The following is a 15,036-nucleotide window of genomic DNA, read 5'->3' as shown; positions in this document are numbered from 1 at the left end:
TCCTAACCCTACCTGCTGAGCCAGGTCTCTGAGGCCCCAGAGCAACCATTCCTGCCGAGTCAGTTGGGCTATAAATTATGGAATGGGCCAGTTTGGGTGAAAAAGATAAAGCATGTGAGAAGGAGAAGCAGTGGTCGCTGGGATGAGGGAGAGTCCTTTTCATTTGGCAGAAATATTAGTTCATTGCCTGTCTCAGGGAAGCAGCCGATATTGTCATCAGGAGAGAAATGACCCCTTACAAAAACTGAAGGTGGAAAAAAATAAGAGATCCAGGAAGGACGCCACATTTGTAATATCCTCCGAGTATTTTTTAGGGCTGCCGTTTCTCAAATTAGTTTTGTTTTCCTGTTATTTCTGTGAGACTCCCCTGTTATTGTATACAAATCAGTACATAATGGATTCTAGGACTTGAAATTGGTGTGCACTGGGGAAACAATCTGCAAGAGAAATGAGCAGGCATTTTGCATGGGTTAAAACGTATAATGACGCCAATAAAAATGTAACACTTATGATAGCTATCGTTAATTGAACATTGACTCTGTGCAAAGCACTGTGCATTTTTTAAATTTAATCCTTACAATAACCACATGAGGAAAGAATTATCCTCATTTTATAGATGAAGAGGATTACAGAGATTAAATAATTAGCCCCAAGTTGCCTAACAAGAAATTGTCAGAACTAGAATTTAGCACTCTATCTGGGACAGAGAAATCTTGGTTCTTGATCACTGTGTAGTGATCTTGAGAAAACAGCCATGGAAAGCACTAGACTCCAGTCTTTAAAAGTATAGCTCTTGAGTTAGTCGAGCTGCCATAAAATCTTGGCTCTGCTACTTGTGCCAAGTGTGACCTTGGGCACACTTTCTTAACTTCTCTGAGCATTGGCTCCCTTGTTTTAAAATGAGGTTTGAATCACCTACCTGACCATGGTTTTGAGACAAATGAGATAATCTGGGAGAACTCTTAGATTAGTGTCCGATGCATAACAAGCAGAGTTGCCATTGTATTATTTAATTACTATCAAAATCATTATCATGATTAGTTTTCCTATTATTAGCATAAATACTGTACAGAACGAAGCCAGTCACAATCTGGGAGGTTAAAGAAGACGGGGACTATGAGGTGATTCCAGAAAAGAAGGAGCTGAGCGCCAGTCCGGAATGTGGGTTCACTGCTGCTGGGGAAGGAACTTACACAGTGAAATTGAGATTTTTTCACATTTAAGAAGATAAAAAAGGCATGTAGAATATGAATTTTTTAAAATTAAAATCCTTCTCAGTGGAAAAAGACATCCAATATTCAACTTTCCTCTAGGAATATAGGTAATTGGTTGGATGCATTTAACCCAAACCTGCAAATTACTTACCTCAAATGTCATGGAGCCCAAACCTGAGATGTTTAGAGTTAGGCCTAGGCCCCTTCACTCAGGGCTCCCTCTGTTCCTCTGGCCAGAAGGAATGACTGGGATTCCTGGAGTCTGAGCACCCACTGACTGAGAAGGGCCAGCATCATACCAAGGAGTCAGCAAAGCTGGGGTAAGGCCAGGCATGGGGCACCTGGAGGCAACATTTGAGGTGCTCCCTCCATCTTGGGATCAGGCAGGTACTGACCCTGCTTAATCAGACGGCAGGAAAATCAAGAGAGCGTGGGGTTAGGTTAACGCAATCCGCAAATCCACAATACAGTGCAAGGGCAGCGAGCGCTCTGCTGCTCCCGGGCCAAAGCAGAAAGCATTCTCTGTGAGTGGGCGAGCATGTCCCCAAGCGTATCTGGGAGCCTGCAGGACAGTGTACCCTGGGGATGAAGGCCCCAGATCAGGCTCCACTGGGCTTCAGCCCATGCTAGGTTCACTCCCTCCTCTGGGTGGCAGAATTTCTTAGGTTACAGTAAAGGCAGAAGAGAACAGTGGCTCGCCGGCTTGGAGCTGCTCCTCAGAAATACCCGGGGAGCTTTACAGATCAGACAGATTCCTCAGCTCCGCATCCAGCCCCTCCCAGCAGAGATTCGGATCCAGTAGATCTGGAAAGGGTCCAGGAATCTATATTTCTAACAAGCACCACAGTGATTCTAGTCCAACTTGTCAGTCAGTGGGCTTGAATGGGGAGGAGAGAACCAGAGGTTCAGACACTGGGGTTCTGGGTCTGGGTGTGCAGTTCTTGACTGTTCTTGGACAGAGTATTCATACTCTCTGGGCCTCAGTTGTCTCATCCAGAAATAACGATGTGAAACCTAGTTGATTTTTAAGGTCACTTCCCAGTCTTACATTCTATGGCTCACTAGTTTTAGCTGATGTGCCCACGAGACATGCCCACATGTGCAACCTAAGGTATAAAAACATCCGAGAAGTCCAAGTCAGGGTCTGGGTGGAGTAAATGAATGCGCCCTTGAATTTGTGGCCTCTGTGGTAACTAACCTCCAAGATCGTCCCCAGTGATCTTTATTTCTTGGTATGCATGCTCCATATTGAATTCAGGCTGGTCTTTGCGGCTAATACATTATAGCAGAAATGATGGTGTGTGACTTCCAAGACTTATAAAGGACAGAGCTGCTTTTCTGCCTTGGCCCCTTGGATCACATTGACTGTGAGGGAAGCCACATGCCACGTTGGGAACGCTAAAGCAATCCTCTGGACACGCCCGTGTGGAGAGCAAGCGAGGCCTCCATCCTCCAGTCAACACCGACCTTGGATGATGTTCATCTTGCCCAAGTGAAGCCTTCAGATGGTCGCAGCCTTGGCCCATAACGTGACTGCAACCTCCTGAGGAAGCCCAAGCCAGCACCGTCCAGCCAGATAGGCCCAAATTCCTGAGCCACAGAAAACATAGGAGATGATAAGTGGTTATCGTTGTCTTAAGCTACTAAGTTTTGGAGACATGTTATGCAACGTTGGATAACTAAGATAGCCTCTTATCATGTACTTTTGGGCTGTGACTCTAATATCTTGTGACAACCAGAACTTCAGGAGTGGAGACTACTAAGCCAGGTTTTTGTTGTGTGTTTTGTCAGTTTGGTTTGGTTTGTTTTTTTTTGCCTCTCGGCTTCGATTCTACCCTCTTACCTGCTCTCACGGAGCTTTAAACATGTTCCTGCAGCGAACACAGTGTCGAGGGGACCGGAGGACACTGCAGGGAGAAGTTGTTCTCTCTTCCTGTTCCCTTGTCTTGCGTTTGGCTTTCTCTTGGTCCTCCTGCCTAGTTTGTCAGCCATACGCGTGTGGGGACTTTCAGTGATGCTCTGCCTTACCCTGGCACTCAGACCATGGACACCCTTAGCCAGCCTACAGTCCTGGCTCTGTCTCAGCGATGCCCACCTGGCTGTGGACCTCTCAACGCGGACATCATACATCTCAGGCCTTGACAGTGAGCAGGCCCCCTACAGCTCGTCTCTCTCTGCGACCCTCTCGCCAGCCTTGACCTGTGCCCTGAGGGGCGATTTCCCACAGGCCTCCAATCGTGGACACTGCATTTCTGCTTGTGCACCTCTCTCACAGCAAGCGGGCTTGATTTCCTCTTTGCTCCGCAACCCGCCATCCACAGCCCACCATCCCTGGAGGCCTTTTCTTCTTGCCCAGGGATGGCTGGCCATCTTTGGGCTGGGTACCGCAGAGAAATTCTCGGCCACACAGTGGGCTACAACCATACTTCTCCAATGGTCAGTACTATATCCTTGGGAAGGGCCCCATCCACACCTGGCGAGCTTGTCTACCCCCAGACACTCTCCTTCAGCCCAGAGTAAGCTTTAGAATTCTCTTTACATATTTATGGTTATTCTCCCATTATAACAAATACCTCTTTATATTAAAATTTCCTGTTCCTTGGTGGACACAGGAAGTCTACCCAAAATGCTCTTATTTGCCCAGCACTGAGGAGGTAGCTCATGGGAGGTCATTTCATCTCCACTCTTGCTCATAGCTGTAGGGGGCCAGAACAAACACTGAAATTTGTAACAGAAGTAAAAGTCAAGGTTTCCTGGAAAAAAAAATAATAATTTAAAAATAGAAAAAATTAAAAATGACCGTGTGGTTTCTGTCTTCTGATATAGCCTAACTGATGTAGCCACGCTATTCGGAATCCTTCTCTCCCGCCTGGAGACACCAAGTCTGGCCTAAGGAACCAGGAGCCAGTACAGCCAGGTTTGCTCTCTCAGCCTTATTCTGTCCAACACCACCGGATCTCTCGTCTGCGCTTCGTTCTTCTTTCTTGGCAGATCGACATGTTTTGCTTCTCCAGGAATTTGGCAGAAGATGGCTACCCTACAGTTTCTGAGTTTACCTGTCCTTGGACTATGCAGTCAACAGAGATTAACTAGCACTTCTCACAAGGGCACAGTGAGATTGGCCCTTGTGGGTCAATCTCTTTACATATTTATGGTTATTCTCCCATTATAACAAATACCTCTTTATATTAAAATTTCCTGTTCCTTGGTGGACACAGGAAGCCTACCCAAAATGCTCTTATTTGCCCAGCACTGAGGAGGTAGCTCATGGGAGGTCAGGTGTTCTTCCTTGGTCCTATCAGCTAAGGCTGAGGGTGCTGGGTCATGTGATATAAACATGATTAATGGGCCTTTTCCATTGGCAAATAGAGAGTCAGTTCTTAGAGAAGGGGGTGTGTGGGCTGGACAAATCTCTTAAAATATGTTTTAGCACGGATGGCTACAAATCTGCTAGTCATATAGCAAAGATGTGGAGGTCACAGTCATGTGTGTTATTTGATCTTTCACTTTATCTAGCTTCTCTTTGCTATGTACTTACAACATCATGGATCTGGAAGAATAAAAGATAGGTGAGACAAAACAGAAAGCAGCTAAAAATGATAAATTATAGATCAACCCATCCATAGGTATGTTTGAACTCTGAAGAAACCTTTGCGTGCCTGGTTTCCCTTGAGAAATGAAAATTTTAACATAGAGAAGAAAGGAGCTAACGTTTTTAGCCATTTTTTTCTTTGCATCAAGAAGGGTAAGTCAGGCCTTTTCTTTACCATCCTACCCTCCCTGCCCCAGTCTTTCTAAAGTCCAGCTTTCTAGCAGGAGGCATAAGCAGAGAAGCCATAACTATCTCATGAAAGGATGAGAACCAAGTAGAAAGAAAGGAGAAGAGGGAAGATTCTAGTGGCGGGTAAGGGGCCTCAATGAACCAGACAATTCAAAGCTCGATAGAGTCAGTGAGAGCTTGAGAATGATGTAATGAGGCCTCGAAACAGAAAAAAAGTTTGGAAAAGTTAATTTCCCATATGGTGGCGCAGCGGCAGCATTCATGCTAAAGGAAGTTTCGTGAGCAGCCAACACCAACCACTATCAGTGAAATTCCTCTGCAAAGCACAGAATGTCTTAAGCAGGTTATTTGTATGAGTCGGGAGTCAGTGTGTAGAATTAAAACGTTATTAAGTGCCTAGTTAACAATCTGGTTACAAAACCAATGGCTTTAAATAAAAAGTTCTACTTTGATTAACACCGTTAGTGTAGCGGCTGAAGTATCAGCAGAACTGGGGTCTGCATGGCAAAATGGGAGTCCATTCAGACGTACTTGGGGGAATGTCAAGACATTTACTTGGGGTACTAATGACTTCAATTAAGATAGAACACATTACTTAAACCAAGCAAATGATCAGCCTCTGAATATAGAAGTGCGAAGGGAGCCTTAATTAATTTACTTAATTGCACTTTTCATCTTAAGCGGTACCATTGATTTGGGTCGGTTAGTGGTTTAGTTGCTGTTTTCTCTTACAAACTGTGGGAGAAAAAAGGTGGCTAGAGTATGTACCTAGCCCTGGGCATTGGCAGAAAATTTTCCCCTCATACTTGTCAAGATACCTGGGATTGCCTAGATCACTCCGATAAGTTCTCTGTATGAAATATAATCATGATACTTGAGAATATCGAAATTAGCAAGTCTTAAGTGCCCCCCACCCACCCGGTGTATGAATTTGCTGCCCCAGTGATATGTGTAAGGCCTGAGTGGAAGCCGACCTCTGCTCTGTCATGCAGAGGAGGGCCCGGGAGCGTGGAATGGAAGATGGGTATGGTTTGATGGGGGTTGGGGGTGAAAAGGGAAACTCAAGCCTGAGAGGATGCTATCCATGGAGGACGTGTCCACACGGAGAACAATAGGGCAGGAGGGTTAGTTCTAGTTTAGTTCCATTACTGTTCCCATATAGTCTCCACTATGCTCACTTAGAAGCAAAAAGAAAAGAAGAAACTGGGTATTTCTAAGAATCTCTTAATGCCAAATAAATGTTTCATTTCAAATGACAGTCCATCGAGACATAGGGTAGATGTTTCACCATCGTCGTGAATAAGCGATGGAATGTGCTAATGGGAGACATTCCTTCTGTGGAGAGTCTAGAAATCTGAATAGATAACCTGACTCCTCCTGGGCTGTTCATTCTGGAACAAACCCCGAGGAAAGAGTGTCCAACTTTACGAACTGGCCACCAGGGGTCACCAGAAGAATTGAAAGGGCTTCTGAGACAAAGCCAGAGTTTCTCATTAACCAACACAAAGTGCTGGTTTGTGGGACCTGTGTGCCCACACTCTACTGTTGCCAGAGAGACCTCTCGCTTAAATATTTAGGATTTCTTTTATATCTAGAATTTTTTTGTCCCTTCTTTTTGGTCATCAGCTCTTGCTACACCTATATGCCATTAATGGAGTTATTTTTTTTTTAATCGAATATATAAATGCCTATCGATAGGAAATTACTCAACTTTCAGGTCTCACCTCAAAGCTACCATCACCAGAGGCCTTCTTTAAGTACTCAATCTCATGTCTCTCCTTTACTTTCTTATATCTCCCATTTACTTAATTACTTATTTACTTTCCACCTCACCAGAAAGATAATCAGAGTTGACATTTAAATAAGTGTTCCAGGTACTGTTTTAAGGGTTATGCGTATATTAACTCTTTGAATTTGCCTAACAACTGTGTAAAATAGACATCCTTCTTCTTCTTGTTTTTAAGCAGCAGACACAGAGACACAGAGAAGTTAAGTAGTTTGCCCAAGGTCACACAGCTGTAAAATAGCATAGTTGAAATTCAAACCTTGGCAATCTGTTGCCAAAATCCATGCTCTTAATCATTCAGTACACTGCCTGTCCCTGAGTGGGAGCTGGTCTGCACCTCAGCCCTAGAACAATGCCTGGGAATCGTCTGTATTATCTGTTCGATGAATGAATACAGTGTGGTCAATTCAGATGATATGTATTGACGTGAAGAAATTCCCACAACATGTTGTTAAGTGAACACAGCAAATATAGAGTATTATTTGTAGCCTGCTCCTATTTTTGAAAAAAGTATTTATGTATATAGCATATATAATATCTATAATATATATGATATATATGTGTATATATATATATACATATATATGGGGTGCATAGAGAAAAATCTTGAAGACTAAATATCTCATGATCATATCTAGAGAATAGGATTGGTGGAGCAAGGGGGATTTTCTTAATACCCTCTTTGAAAAACATTTAAGAATAAGTACTTTATAATATTAAAAATTTTAAGGAAATTTTTAAAACTTTTGACAAAAATAAGTGCCCTATTTTTCTTGTTTTGTGCACTCCGAATTATAGCTTCGAAATAAATAAAAGTCCTAAATTTTATAAAAGTCTAAATGTATTAAAGCAGTCATTTCTTACTTCATTTGATCCTAAGCTTTGCAATGTCGTTTTGTTCAGAATGTCTTCATTTTCTTTTATTCTCTCCTAAGGGGGGTCGGGGGGAGGTGGAGAGTGGGAGCTAGGAATTGTCACATGATAACTTTATGCCACTCTTATGACGTAATTATTGATATGTCATGACATTGTGATGTCACAGCATACAAAAGTCTGTGTACTGTGATATAAATAACTCTTGGGTTTTTTTTATTTTCCGGCATCTGACTTTTGCATTTCATTCCAGATTAGGGCAGTATTAGCTCACAGGTCGATTGGCTCGTTGAAGTAGAAAGGTGTGTGCGTGGAGTTTTCTTTAAAAATGAGCTTGTTCAAGGGTTGTTGAGTTCATTCACCTCCTTCAGGAAAGTAAATTTGAGGAGCAAAGTCAGCTGAGGTTAGAGGTGTATATGCAGATCTCTTATTATCGAAGCATTCCAAGAATGCAGTGTCCTGGGCTTCAAAGTTGCATAAGAAAGATGTTTGGCACCGAGGTGTTTGCCTTGACTTTGTAGTGTGGCCTCTCAGGGTCAGGCTATATTTCTGAGAGCAGGGAGCTCCCATCATTGTGCCAGGTCACAGGAAAGGACACGAAAAGCCAGGGGAGGATCGGGTGGAGACCAGAGGTTCTAGGGCATCCAAGGGGGCAAATCCTCCAGCGCCCTCACAGACTCTCAGCCCTGCCTACACACAAAACCACCTGGGAGCTTTTAAAAAGACTGATGTCTGCCTCACCCCAGACCAACTGAATTGGAATCTCTGGGATTTTGGCCTAGGCAGTAATTTGATTTTTCTTTTTTTCCCGAGTTATTTTAATGGGCAGCCAAGTTTGAGAACCACTGGCTGGCGTGTAGCACACCGTGGCTTCTAGAAGCGCACGTGCACCTTTGGAGGAAAGTGGGTGCAGGCTGGATGTCCACCGGAGTGGGTGAACTCGCAGTATCTCGTATTCCAGGGAGGCCGGGACTGCTGCCATCCGAGTTCCATTGTTTCTCCCCGTCTAATATGCTCCGACTGCAGCGTGAACGCAAGTGCGAGGCTCTCCTGGTTAGCGGTATTAAATAGCAAGTCAGAGATGCCGAGGGGGGATGAAAATCACTTATTCACACAAAATGTACACAGTTGGGGCCGGGCAGGTTAGGGCGGAGCTGGTCGTATTTATTGTACAGTATCATGTCATGATGCATTTTCTTATCGGGGCCTTCAGACAAGCCTGTGAGGCGGGCATTATCGCCATTTCATGGATAAGGAAACTGAGGGCCAGGATCCCACAGCTATTATGTGGCCAAGTAGAACCAGAATCTTTCTGGTACCAATTCCGGGACTCACTCGGCTTCTCTGCAGCAGCTTTAAAAGGCTGTCTTTGATTTTAATTTTTCCTGCTTCCACTTACACGACAAGTCTCGTTCTCTTGAATTCTTTGTGGTATCGGCAGCACTTGAGGCGAGAGGACTAACAAGTGAGAAACCGATCAGGGAAGATGTTGGCCAACGGAGCAAAGAAAAACACTAAAGTTTTTGTTTTCTTTTAATTTTTCCTATTCTCACGTTTATAGATGATTTACCTTAAAACCATTTATAGATTTCTAGTGTTTCTCTATTATAGCAATGGCTAACACTGGTAGAACAAGTATTTTACGCCAGTCACTGGACTTTAAGAAAATTAATTAATTTATTTCTCTCAACCACATGGCATAGGTACTATGATCCCCATTTCCCGATTGGGAGAACTGAGGTCCAGAGAGCTTAGGCAACTTGCCTAAAGGCACACAATGAGTGGATATAGTAAAGCCCAGATTTGGATCCAGTTTAGGGCACGAGCTCAGAGGCTTATCCTTACCCTGTACTGACTCTTGGAGCTAGAGCCCAGTTGGTGTGAGCTCCTTCTCGCTCTGGGTTCCTACCTTTTCCAACTGTTTATTTAGTTATAATAATCGTTGACGCTGATTGTTCTTTGGTCATACGTTAGGCATTGTTCCCAGGGTTTTACAAATAGTACCCCATTTAACTCCTGGATGCTGGAGAGGGGGCCCCAGAGATAGCCCCTCATAGGGAGGCTGTTCTTCCCACGTCCTCTTTCAGCAAAGCCCCTGTCCGTTTTCCCAAGCTGCTAGGGGTCTCTATGTCCGACTTTTCATGACTGGGAAAGAGACATCCCTCTAGGCTCTCTGTCCTCATGGTTAGAAGCCTGTATGACCAGCTCCTCCTCCAGGTTCTTGGCAGCGGCTTCCCAGATCACCTCCTCTTGAATTAGTCTTGCCTACTGCCCACAGCCTCCTCACATCATCCAAGTAGATGGAGCCAGTCCTCTCGGACTTTCTAATGAAATGCTGATTTGTCTCTATGGCTGGGCTAAGGAAGAGGTTGCAGGATTTTGTTCTGGGCCGAAGCAATAGGATCTTCGCTTGCCGAGCCTGGCTGATTGAAGGTGACATCACTCATGACGTCCAATGAGGACTTACGATCTTATCCATTGTGAGCCTTATGGGGGCCGGGTGGAGCTTCTCTGAGATTTCTATGGCGGAGTCGCTTTGGTCCAGGCAGCCTCTGTACTCACCGCCCTCAAATCTGGTTCTTTTTACTTGAGGATTTTCCTCAACATTTCCTTCTGTCTCCAACATTATTCCCTGGCTGGATCTTTCTCTCCTTCAGCTCTTAGATCCACTCTCAGGATCTCCTTGACTCCTTCTCTGATGACTGTGTCTAAAGGAAACCCCTGTCTTTCTCCGCCCTCTGTCACTCTCTTAACGTCACCCATACTTTCTCTTCACACTCTTTAATTGTCCCATTTATTGACTTACTTATTTACTTATTTATTTACTTACTGTATTCCCCATGAAAATGTAAGCTCAAAGAGGGCCGGAGGTTTTCTTTGTCACTTACTCTTCTGCTGTGTACCTTCTCCGAGCATGACCCGTGTGAGGTGCTCAGTAAATATGTGTTGGATGGAGGAATTAAAGAACCTTTTGTCATCGAGAGCGATGGTATTGACATTACTGCCAATGGCCAATTTTCAGCATCCGGACTCTGCCACTGATCGTTTTTTATTTGCGTCTCACATGTACCCCAAATAAATCTACTTTGTTGAGGGTTTCGTCACTGTTGTTCGCATGGGCTAAATGTCCCCAGGCCTGTCCACTTCTTCTCAGTTTCCTCATGTTGAATGAGGTTGCTGTTGTCCCTGTGGACACATCCTTAGTGAATAAAATCAGAAAGGCCGTTTGGGCTCTCCGTGAAGGGGGCAAACTGTCACCAAGGACGATGGCTTCTGTGCCATGTCTCTTTGGGAATATGTTGGTCAAATGGAAGAGTCTCCCGAAAGTTTAAAATGCTAAAAAGATATGACCATGCCCTAAGCAGTATGCTGGGTATCTAGGATCATGCAAAGGGGTTTCTACATTCATTGGGGTTTCTGAGTAGGGAGGACTTAACGGCACAAGACAGACCCCAGGAGATGAGGCAAATGCTGATTCAAAACAACAAAAGATGACCAGTACTTTGCTCGTAGCTGGGTTACTGAGGTCTGGGAAGTTATTACAGGTTTATTCAAGGCCGGGGAAGGCGGAGGACTGGGGTAAGCTGCGTCGGTGCGTTCCACAGCCTCAGTGCCCTGTGTGGTCACCGGTTCTTCTGCCCCCTCAGGTAGATCCATCGAACGCACCGGTGGTTCTCTGGCTGCAGGGTGGGCCAGGAGGGTCATCCATGTTTGGACTCTTTGTGGAACACGGACCTTATGTTGTCACACGTAACCTGACCTGTAAGTACTGTTTGGACTCTATTTTCGTATAGTGAATTCTTCATATGAACCTTCTATCGGCTCCAGAAATAATTAAAGTGTACACTGAGCCAGTAGGAATAATTTAACAGGCCCAGATTATAAAAACATAGCTTTCTGGCAACGTCTGCCCAGGAGGAGGAGCCCCCAGAGTGAGCGTCCAGGCTGGGCTGCTTTCTCCCTTGAAATTTGGGTGAAAGGTTCTAAACTATTTTCTTGCAGTCTGCTGCTAACTCAAGCAATCTGGCCTTATGAAAACAGGTGGTATTTATTACTATTTGGGCAAGCTCTTTTGCGTGGAATTATATCCCTAATTATTCACATGAACTGAACCCTGTATGATTCAGTCACATAAATGATCAGATATCTTGGAAGCAAGATACTGTGGGTGGGGGCTGGGCTGAGGGGAGGAATGGAGAAGGAACCGTGGCTGGCTCTAACCCGGGTTCACCTCCATCTCTTTTCTTAGGAGGTGGGGAGGATTCTTTGCTTTCCCTGGGCTAGAATTTGGAGGGTGAACCAGTTTGTGACTCAGTTGGAAACCATGTGTGCTGATTCTTTTGAGGTCACTCTCTTCAGCATTGGGCGGGAGGAAGAGGGTTCAGGAGGACCCGATGTCAGGGTGGCTCATTGGATGGGACAGGTGGGTTTATCACGTAGGTGGTTGATGGGTGTTCTACCTGCACCCGCTGCACTGGGTTTTGTTTTCAAACTTCCTCTTAGATGTAGAATCCTTCCGGGTCTGGGAAAGCAAAGCAGAGGAGAAGGAAAAGGTGCTGGTGTCTGTTCCCCACTGTGGGAGGACGAAGCAGCGTCAGAGGGACCCCAGGAGTTCATTGATGGGATGAAGATGGGCGCATCGGCCTCCTGATCAGAGAGTGAGGCCTTCGGTGGGATGTTGTGTTCACCGCCCGGTCTCAAACCTTCTCTCCATTTCACTAGTGCATGCTCGAGACTTTCCTTGGACCACGACGCTTTCCATGCTTTACATCGATAATCCAGTGAGTACCCGACAGCCTTAGGAAGTGTCGATGTTGGCCTCGCTTGTCTTTTTTCTTTCTATTAAGTATACTTAAGAAGTAGGGGGGAAAAAAAAGGAAATAGAGATTTAGGTTTTTGGTTTTTTTTTTCTTTCTAAGATAGAATTTAATCTATTAAAATTTTATTTTGAGATCTTGCTTTTCTAACAGGTATCATGACACCCAAGTTTGAGAATTTTGCTTGCTACTTCCTCCCCTGCCCTCATAGTTCATCTTATGAAATGGCCTGTCATTGAATTATATCATCCAGGATAAGGGATTGGTTTTGTGCCATTGACGATGCGGCTTCCCCATGTCATGGGTTATTGTATCATGTTGGGATGCCTAATCTTCCCAATAGAATTCTAGATATAAAAAGTCAGGATTGGTCTCCTTCACTTATCACAGGGAGCAGAATGCCTCCTCTCAGAACAAAAAGTGAAATTCTCCTTGGGAAGTTCTTCTAAAATTGAGTCCAATAAACTAAAAGAGGAGAGCCACTTTCGGATCAGCTTCTGCAGGTCGGGTGTGTCTTTGCCCCCTGATTTCTCTAACTTCTCTCACTTCCCAGATGGTTTAGAGAGAAAACAGGTCGAGAAGGAGAAGAAAAAGTCGCAACACTCTTGTCTCCCTCCGTCCATGTTTTCTCAGCCATCCTTTCCTAGTCTATAATTTCATGTTTAAATAAAAGTTGAATTAAATGTCCTGTTTCCTTGGGTGTTTTAGGAAAAAAACAAAAAAAACAAACAAAAATATTTATACCTAGTGGGCGGTACATTCCTTCTATAAGTTATTTACACAACGTAAGTAGTAGCTGCTTCTTTTGTATACAACTCAGTTGTCTATGAACTTCTAGGGACAAGGAAATATTAGTTTAAAAACTAGTTCTTAATTGTTTTAAAGCCCCTAGTCTGCTGAAGGTGAAAGGGCTTAGTGGCCATCTTTCTTACTACTAAGGAAACAAAACACACACAACTATCCTTTATCTCCAGCCTAGAGAGTTCCTTCTTGGCAGGACTGCAGTGCATCCTCCAGATGTCAGAGAGGGGACAACTTTGGGTCTTTTGATACCATAGCAGGGGCCAGGAAAAGGTGAATTCCTCATCCTTAAATCAACATCTGGCAGGGTCTGCACTGGTGGATCAGGACAGCTCAGCCATTGACCCTAGGGCAGAGTTTTGTGCTGATATTTTATTTGGCTTGGAGGAAGGGAGGGGACATAGGTGAGATGCAGCATCCTCCTGTGAAGATGACTAAGTAAACATGGGTGATGGCAAAAATCCGAGGTCAGAGGCCTGGCCTTTGGAGTAAGGTCGATTTCCTCCCAGTGAGGTATCTCTCTGTGGGCTCCGAAGCGTCTGCTTCTCTGTGTTTATACACACTTATTTATTTCACCTTCAGGTGGGCACGGGCTTCAGTTTTACTGATGATCCCCAGGGATATGCAGTCAATGAGGATGATGTGGCTCGAGACTTGTTCAGGTAAAAGGCCCTGGCTCCCTCTTGGCCTTCTTCAGACCTAACATTTTTCTATTTCAATAGGAAAATTATCTCATCACCAGAAGTGTTATTGATCGGTCCTCCTGGTCAAATTCCTAAAGACATTTTAAGACTACTTCTACATGAGTTCACACACACACACACACACACACACACACACACGATTTTCCACTTTGTTACATTATCACAGATAATTGTGCAAGTGGCCAGCAGAGAAAGTAACAACGAGAGATGATATCTCAAGGCATAATTGTAATTTGGTAAAAATACCCTTTAAGAAACAATGGAAAGAGCAAAATTATTCTACCAAAGATGATCTTCAGACTTTCAACCAGATGTCTGAGAGGTGTCTGCTTGCTTTCCAACACTGTATTTAACTTTGCGTTTGCCAGGAAGCAACATCTTCTCAGATGTTTGTTTGTTCTCAGGATTCCTTCTTTTGTGACTTTCAGATGCAGTTCTTCACTCTTTTGCTTCTTCTCATGGTTTTTCATGCCGAAAGCTCAGCTCATTAGCTAGTTTCTTCCCTTTTCCTTTCATCTTACGAAATTATTATTTTACTAAAAAAACTTGAAGGAAAATGTAAAGTTGTAAGCCTGATCCAATGGTATACATATCATTTCTTCCATTTTTTTTATAACTATTTTTAGTACAATTTTTTTTAAGTAAGCGATCTTTCTTACTTGGTCACATTTTTTTCCAGTTCGTAAATTATTACTAGAGACCAAGTCCTGAATTCTTTCCAATCACTAGGCTACCACTACTTATGCATTATAATAATTTACTAAAAGGACCTTAGTGGCTGGAAAGAGTGAACTAGCTCCTCGACTCCCAACCTCCCCCAAACACTCACTCCGCTAATTACTTGGTGAGCAAACTCAACCAAGTCCAAAAGTGAAAGCGAATCTCATAGAGTCAGAGTTTTTTGATCTCTGACAAAAGCTTTTCCGTTTTCTTCTTTCTCCCGGAGGCAGGTGGCTGGGGGAGAGGGGAACGGGAACTTCCAGGCCTTTCTCCCGGAGACGTTGTTCTCTGTCCGCTGCTTTCCGAACCAGAAAAGGATAAGGCTGTTGTCTTCCACGCT

General features: G+C 44.1%; 1 protein-coding gene across 1 annotated transcript in view; it reads left to right on the top strand.

Moving 5' to 3' along the window:
- Positions 1 to 15,036, top strand: part of CPVL (carboxypeptidase vitellogenic like) — a 103,135-nt gene that overhangs the window by 20,240 nt on the left and 67,859 nt on the right. The window contains exons 4-6 of the mRNA XM_039862628.1: positions 11,302 to 11,416; positions 12,377 to 12,435; positions 13,855 to 13,934. Coding sequence (XP_039718562.1) covers positions 11,302 to 11,416; positions 12,377 to 12,435; positions 13,855 to 13,934 — 254 coding nt within the window. The remainder of the gene's footprint in view (positions 1 to 11,301; positions 11,417 to 12,376; positions 12,436 to 13,854; positions 13,935 to 15,036) is intronic.

The sequence above is a fragment of the Pteropus medius genome, unplaced genomic scaffold (assembly GCF_902729225.1).
Source record: "Pteropus medius unplaced genomic scaffold, Ma_sr-lr_union100, whole genome shotgun sequence".
In the NCBI taxonomy this organism is placed as follows: Eukaryota; Metazoa; Chordata; class Mammalia; order Chiroptera; family Pteropodidae; genus Pteropus; species Pteropus medius.
This window is presented reverse-complemented; position numbering and strand designations above follow the sequence as displayed.